Genomic DNA, 8,620 nt, shown 5'->3' with positions numbered 1-8,620 from the left:
ATGGAAAAAAGATGGGGAAATAGGGGGGAAGGGTGGAGATCTGAGAGGGTAAGATTAAAGAACAGCTGTGGGAAGAAAGTCAACAAGGAATGCCGAGTATTTTACACCACTAAACTCACTTATCAATATCACTACTGTTTGAAATCAGTGTAACTAATTTTTTTAAATGTCTTCTTTAATACAAGTTAACTTTTATGGCCCTTGGAGACACTTCAAGATGCCTTGTGTAATTTAAAAAATGCATGGCTGCTCAGCTGGAAACTGGCTTTCTTTTCTAATGTCTGTGGTAGTAGATGAAGTACAGCGTGCAGTGTGTGCGTCTCTATTTATGTGTGTGTGTGTGTGTGTGTGTGTGTGTGTGTGTGTCTGCACTGCCAGGGGGGGCCTTGTGAAACCAGTCCGAGTCTTATATGAGCTGTGTTTTATTATGACTGGCTGAAAGGCCGCTGATCTACAGTCGTACAAGAAAAGATTTAGAGAAAAAAAAGAAAGAAAGAAAAAAAACCCACTGTAAAAATATCCTGTCTGAGAGAGGCTGAGGGAGAGAACGAAAGAGAGAAAATAAATGTCTAGAAGGGAAAGTTTCTTCTTCCTCCAAATTTATTATGACTACACGAGTGAAAATATCAAAAGATGGAGGGATTTCTACTTTTAAATTATCTTCATCTGTGTGTTTCAGATGCAGCTGTATAAATAGACGCACACACCTCTTTCTGATTTCCTCCTTATACACACCGCTGCTCCGTCTCCCGCTTGATTTATCCCATGCCCTCTTTCTAATGTGTGTGTGTGTGTGTGTGTATGAGAGAGAGAGAGAGAGAGAGAGAGAGAGAGAGAGAGAGAGAGAGAGACAGATTGGCAGACAGTTGAAGGCACTTGTGGTTGTGGTTGTTAGGGCGTCGGGTCGTGGTTGAGGTGAGGGTACTGTACATGTACACGCGTTTGTGTGTGTGACTCCAGTGCGGACTGTTGTGGTTGTGGTAATTGTCTCCGATGCGAGGCAGCATTTATGGGTAACGACCCAACCCACTCTCTCCCTCTCTCTCTCTCTCTCTTTCTATCTCTCTCTCTCTCTCTCTTTCCCTCTCTCTCTCCATCCAGTGACTAATTACCTGATTCCCCATGGATTTGTTTCCTCCTTCCCCTACAACTGTTCGGGTTGTTCCACTAAATGAGAGCATGCTGATAAGTGGAAATACATTCAAACTGAGCCAAACTGAGCTGAGCCTGTACGCTCAGTTTGCTGGAAGTGTAACAGAATGAGATTGAACATCTGGGCTCGCTCTCTGTCCTGTCTAAGAAGTGGAATTAGATTTTTACTACTAGTTCCAAGCTGCGTCCCTATGTGACACTTTTGAATATGATTGGTCAAATCTTTACGGGGATATAATAGCAGATTTATATAGAAACAGAAAAGACATGACTGTGCTGAGAATCAACAAATTTCTTTGTCTTTTGTTTACTTGTCAGTTGCAGGTCCTAGAAAACCTGGATGTAATATCAGTTGGGAAGATTGGTTTTAGGTTTACAGCTCGCTTTGTTTGGCCTCGACATTGAAACACCCAGGACTGAAAAGTGAAGCCAATGCGGAAATTCCTTAAATCTGCATTCTTTCTGATGGCCAGCAGGGGGCATCTACACTAGTTGCAATAAGAAGTCAGATTGTATAGAAGTCTATGTCAAAGTGACCCTACTTCTCACTTGATTTGTTACTACAGTAAACTTGTTCCTAATGAGTTTCTGGTCTCCATTGCTACTTTCAAATATTCTTGAACACAGCATGATGTTGATTTTGTAAAATTTTGTCCCATTTAGACAAAAAAAGGCATAAAAACTAAAAGCAGGGAGTACTTTAGGACAGGGCTACCTTGTGTGATGGTGTAATCTGTGGACACTGTTGTGTTTACTCTGTACAATGTTATTGTGTTTTGATGTTGCTGAGTCACTGAAACAAATTCCGACGTCCAAAATGCAATCTCAGAACTGATCCTCTATTGGCTGACGACAATTTAGCTTTTCAGTAGCTTAGCTAAATTCACTAATCCGGCTACTTGTGAAACGATCCAGTCGTAGACGTCATATAGACGTCTCTCAAATACAACTTCATCTTGCTTCTCATGTTGCTAATTTGACTGTATGCAATGACCAAAAGAGCAATTCAGAGCCTGGCTACACTGGAACCTGAGAAATATTGGCTTTTGCTGCCAGAGACTAAATCGTCATCAGACCAATAGGCGATTTCAGGTTTCGAGATCAGTCCTGTGCTAAAACAACGCAAGGGGCTGCAATCCAGAACCAGTAGAATCATTACTTTACTTTACTTCATTACTTAAAACCAACCTGCCCACCAGCGGTTAGAGATTGGGTTAAACCAAGGAAACCATTGTGCTGTGTTTGAACTGACGTAGCTTTCAAACAAAGCCTCCTTTTGGGAATTTTAGCTGAACCCAAACCCTACCGCTAACCTGGGATTCAAGAGGCTAATGCAAACCAGCCATTAGAACCTAGAATATCTCCACCATAAACAGACCCCACCTTTAAGTTTCCTTTGTCACTCCAGTACATAAGAACCATTTGAAGCAGTACATTGCCTCCACGTGTCCTTCCACCTTCAACAACTGTGATTATCATTTATTTCTAATACTGAAGAGTGGTATTATTCAATGCCAAAATTCTCATTTGAGCATTCAAACACAAGTTGCATGTCAGTCACATGTTTCAGGCCCGGTTTCTACCCATTCAGACTAGAATTGAGTGGGAAAAAGTCACCTTGAAGATCATTTCATGATCATAATTCTAAAAAGAAAGATCAGATATGTGTGTCACATGTGAGGAGAAAAAAATGATCAGAATTGGGACACCTCCAGCTGCAGTATGAATGCAGCTTGAAGGGATTCATTTCTCTGGGGCAGGTCGTGAAATTTCACAGCGCATTTTTACAGCGCTGCTCAGTTAAAGTAATACCATCCAGATCTGCCGTGTCTGACTTTTTTACCTGCTAATCCAGCCTCAAACTCCTGGTGGGTTTCTAGTCATGAAATGTTTATATTTAAACAATATTTTAACTCTTGTCATAATGTGGGAAAAATGTCATCACCACATATGGGGTCTGATATTGTGAATTTTTGAGCTGGAATTAAATGCAAAGATATTCATTCTAAACAAATAACTTCATTAAAGAATATTTAGTATTATTAAACATCATTATACATTACATTGTCAACCAAATCTAGAAATGAAAACTGAGAAAATAAAGAAAAATTAAAAACGAAAAGCTAAATAAACAACAATTATGTAAGTTCAGTCTCATTCAATTGCGACCATTTAAATAAAGAATAAATAAAAATTCTAAAAATTGCTAACAACATTTCTGAATCACCCACAAGCATCAATTTTGGCATTTCATTTTCTATAAAAATGTTTTATATCGATATCAACACAGATAGATTGCACTATGTCTGTGTTAGGCTGATATCTGTAACGTATAAACTGATAAACATAAATCTATGTCATCCTAATTTAAAGCGCCACCTTTTATTTCTCAATGGGGATGACATGTTTGCGAGCAACAAGTGACGCAAACATCAGGACAAAAATAAAAATCTCAGGTGTCGTCAGATGTTTGAAAGCAGATATGCATGAAGTGTGACAAACCGAGACACGCATGCAACATTTAACTACACATCTACTCTTTCTTACTTTAACAGCCACATTTAAGAGCTCCCCATTGCTTCTTCTGTGTTGCTTGCTCATTGGCACCTCAGTACAACCCCCACCCACCACCGCTTCTCGCTAGAGTCAGATTTTTATCAGTGAGCACCTCTCTAACCTCCAGCCTCTGTGTCTCTCAGGTGCTTCCTTCATGGGTTCCTTCCTGGCCAGCAGTCTGGGGTCACCGCCCTCCCACCCTGCTCACCCCTCAGGACCCGCTGCCTCCCCTTCGTCCCCCTCCTACAGGCCTGGACCCCATTCAAGCGCCTCCCCTATCTGGTTCCCCCATTCACATGAAGGTAAGAGACACACACGCATACAGGAGGCAGCCTAGAGTGCTCGGGTCTCTGGTTAATCCAGGGTCTTGGTTTGGGATTAGATCGAGATGGAGCCATTAAGTGGTTTAAGCAACACTGAGCTGAGGCCAAACACGCGCAGCAGTGACGCCTCAGATGATGCTACTTATAGAAACACACACACACACACACACACACACAGAACTCTCCTCTGGCTGTGTATGTCAGCAAGCATGTGGCTTTGTGTTTGTGGCGGTTTTCTAGTTCACAGCTTGTGCACCCTGACGCTTTTTAAAAAGTGGCACACGACCGAAGCCTTCCTCTTCCTCTTGCCACATAAACACACAAACAAATACACACTTTGATGCAATACAGAAATAAAAAATCATAATCGGCAGTAATTCACAATACACCCCGGGCTCCTGACATTCACTCCCCTCCTTTCACTCAATCATCTCTTGGCCCCCCGCTCTCTTTTAGGGGTAAGTTTTAAGTTTCATGAGCCCCTACATCCCCCCCTCCTCACACACACACACACACACACACACTGAAACTTACCCCCATTTCCACCATCCTCTCCCTCCCCCCTCAGACCGCAGCCCCACCCTCAGGGCCCCTTCTGGGCTAACCGACCTCCAACGGCCCCCTTCCTGATCAGACACACACACATGCACAAAAAAAAATGTGCGCATCCACATGCATCATGTCCTCTTTCGACTGTTAACCGTTTGTGGTCGAAGCTTGACTTAGTTATCTGTCCCTTTCAGGTACGTGTGTGTTTCTGTGTGTGTGTGTGTGTGTGTGTGTGTGTGTGTAAGAGGATTTCTCTTTTGACAGTGAGATGGGTCTGAACAGATAACCTCTAAAAAAAAAAATGCTTCAACAGACAGACAGCTTCCGCCACAGGCTGTGTTTCTCAACTAACGGTGAAAACGGTCAGAATCAGAATTTCACGTTTCGCTAGTTTCTCCACAAAATGTGAGCGAGTGAATGATAACACCCAGTGATGTCGCCCCAGGAAGGAATCTGACATCTCCAAACATTGTGGCCAAAGAATTAAATGGAAACCAGTCAGCTTTCAGTGCTGACGCGAACTTTATTTGTTTTCTTTAGAATCACACAAAGTGAAGCTCTTTAGTCAGCTCTCTGACCAACTCTCTTTGACGTGTCTTAGCAGGAAAATCACAGGTGTAATCAATAACATTCATTCGACTGCATTCCATTCAGGTGAGCCGGCATCCTCGCACTGAGGATGATAACTGGCAGCAAAGACTTACTGGGACATTTAAATGGAGCCATCGTTAATGTTATTAGTTACACCTGTGGCTTTCCTGCTATGACATGTCCACATTTCTGCAGTGAAAAACTGTTCTTCTGACTTATTTTACAGCAGAAATTAAGTGTTCTTCCTGTCACTTTTTCCATCAATTGCCACAGTTTGTAGATGCAATCAAGAGAACTCCACTTTAGAGGTCATTTCTATTTGTAATCAAGTTTCACCTACCCACAAATAAATTATATTCTAAATGAACAAGCAAAGGAGAAAAGTATTTATTTCACAAAGATTGAGAATATAATATCCATTGTAAAATGTGAATACATTTTTTCATTTTGTCCAGTTTTGTGTGGTTTGGCTTTAATGTGTCCAATCTGAACTCTCAATATTTTTAAATAATGATTCAGTAATATATATATTTTATAGTGTGTTTAATAGCTAACTGGGGAGCAATAATAAAATTAAATAAAAACTAAATAGATAGATAAAAATGCATCCAAAGATCACAGTTTATCCAAATAAAAAAAAGTGTGAATTGTAAATTGTAAAAAAAACAGATAGTTTACATTACATTGTTTATTTTTATCATTTGAATGAAAATAAATAAGCCGATTTAGGTTGGGACATCATGTCTTTCAGAAAATGTCATTTTTACCTTATTATTGCGATGATAATGGTATACGGTGCAGGATTTTCCGAAAAAATAATCCCTCTTAATAACCTCAACCTCCTATGACCCACTAGAAGCCTGTCCTCTCCCTGTATTTGATCTTTTTTCCCCCATTTTGCTGTATTTAAAATGTTTCTGTGCATGAAACTAAGAAAAACATAGAAATACAGTGAGGCAAAATGCCAAGATTTTTCCAAAAATTCTTACATACTGTGCCTTTAACTGGATATGTCTATGACAGGGCGGATATATCTTATGGTTTAATCTACAAATATTGGTCTAAAATTAACTGAAAATATGTGTGGGGGCTCAGCTCGTATACAAACTGAGCATCTTCCATTTATGGTAAGACGTAAAGTTAATGAGAAATTAAGATCAACATGTGCAGGTTGAAAGGCGCTCTGTCGTGATATTGACCCAAATTGCTTTGTACCACAAGCAAAACTTGGTGAGTTCAGCTTTTTCTGGATTACGCTGCTTGTTTATGAGACAACTTTTATTCCCCTCATTTAAGTTTTAATGTGTCACATCCTGTTGGTGAAGAAGTGTACACACCAGAATTTAATTTGGGCAAATAAGTCATACACACTGCCTCTCACTTGTGGAGACAGGACACTTCTCCACTGCCACATTTTGTGATTAAGCTCAAAAGACGGACTCATAAGAGCTGCGTTTTCACATAGAAATCTCTCCTGGTGCAGCTTTAAAGCTTGAAAGGAGACAAGAGTTTTGTTTGTACAACTGCCTCATTTGCAGCTCATCGAGCGATAAATAGCAACAGTTAAGCCCTGAAAATGAGCGCTAATGTCGCCCGGAGTGACAGTCTTAAATCAGATTCATAGAAAGAGTCAGAGGCAGGACTTCAGCGTGAACACGGTGAAAAGAGAGCAAGACTCTGTGGGTGTGTGTGTGTGTGTGTAGAGGGAGAATGTGTGTGCCTATCAGACAGATTTTGTGTCTGTGTGGCTCGGCTTTGATGTCTGAACACACACACATACGCACACTCTCGCGCACGGACGCGCGCACGCACACTACAAATGATTGTTTTTAAGAATTCAAGCCAGGGAGCTCCGGTAGGCGTTCTGCCAGCTGGCCACGGTCCAGAGAGTGGAGTGTAGCCAGCACAGAGCGAAGAAACCTGGCCGATACACACACCACACACACTCACACACACTCACACACACTCACACACACTCTCACACACACACACACACACACACACACACACACACACACACAGATGAGACATATTCACGAAGAAATGCACAGTTGTTTGAAAAACAGCACTTATTCCCTCACACACACACACACACACACACACACACACACACAGAAAGTCTTTCTCTCTCTCTCTCTCTCTCTCTCTCTCTCTCTCTCTCTCTCTCTCTCTCTCACACACACACACACACACCTATCGTCCCACTCTCCCTCTTCCACACCTGTCCTTGTTTTTTGTCCCCTCTCTCATGTGCTCTCGCTCCTCTCCTTACCTCCCTTTCCTCTTTCCTCTCATCTCAGCCATCTCAAAGCTCTCCACTTCCCTTTCACTTCCTCCTTCATCTTCCAGCCCCCTCACACACACACACACACACACACACACACACACACACACGCACACACACACACACACAGACACACTCCCCCTCTCCATACGCCTCAGTGCAGCACCAGATTGGGGGCTTTTCATATTGACAGTCCTGTTCTTCTGGTGTCTCTTTTACTTTTCCTGTCTTTACCTTGTTCGTTCAATCGCTCACATCCTCTATCCCTTCATCCCTTCTTCCCTCCCCCTCCTTTTTTCCCACCGTGTCCCTCTGCTGTCTTTGTTTCCCTCTTCTTCTCTTGCATCTCCCCTCCCTCGCTCCCTCCCTCCTGAGTTTTATCACTCATCATTACCCGGGGGATTGGCTTTAGATGGCTGATAGAGCCTTTTGGCTAATTGTTGCCATTAAGATTCACTGGTTGTTAACCAGTCGGAGTAATCACACACACACACACACACACACACACACACACGAACACACACACACACATTGGAGTGTACACAGTCATGCATTTACATTGCAACATGAACACGCAGACACACTGGGTCCCACACACACATGCTGGGAGCAGTGAGGGGGTGTTGGTGGTTTTGCAGTGCGACTGTGGAATGCGTAGGATGAGTTTTTATGGAGTGCTGTTTACTTTGGCCACCACCGTTAAACTTTTAACGGCTGCCAATTAACGGGCCGGCAAGGACACTCTGTGGGGCATGAAACCAGCTGCTGGAGAACACACACACACACACACACACACACACACACACGCACACACACACATCCAAGCCTTTTGGCCCCATAATGTGGACTTGTGTGCCTTCTGTGTGGTGTGTGTGTTTGTATGTACTGTTTTTCCCCCCAATACCACCCCTCCACCACCACGTCAACTCCACACACACACCACACACACACACACACCACACACACACACACACACTGACCCTCAGCCATTCCTACACCCATCCGCCCCCACCAACAGAAACCACCAAGATCTCCTATATTGTACGATACAGTTCAACGTCCTTGAAGACGAAGAACAGAGTGGAACGACCATTCACCTCCCAGTGACCTCTTGGGAGGACTCTGTCTGTGTGTGTGTGTGTGTGTGTGTGTGTGTGTGTAAGGG

General features: G+C 42.7%; 1 protein-coding gene across 1 annotated transcript in view; it reads left to right on the top strand.

Moving 5' to 3' along the window:
• bahcc1b (BAH domain and coiled-coil containing 1b) overlaps positions 1-8,620 on the top strand; it is a 70,867-nt gene that overhangs the window by 28,194 nt on the left and 34,053 nt on the right. The window contains exon 3 of the mRNA XM_059325286.1: positions 3,852-4,010. Coding sequence (XP_059181269.1) covers positions 3,852-4,010 — 159 coding nt within the window. The remainder of the gene's footprint in view (positions 1-3,851; positions 4,011-8,620) is intronic.

This window comes from Centropristis striata, chromosome 21 (assembly GCF_030273125.1).
Source record: "Centropristis striata isolate RG_2023a ecotype Rhode Island chromosome 21, C.striata_1.0, whole genome shotgun sequence".
In the NCBI taxonomy this organism is placed as follows: domain Eukaryota; kingdom Metazoa; phylum Chordata; class Actinopteri; order Perciformes; family Serranidae; genus Centropristis; species Centropristis striata.
Note: the sequence above shows the minus strand (reverse complement) of the source record. Positions and strands in the feature narration are given on the sequence as shown.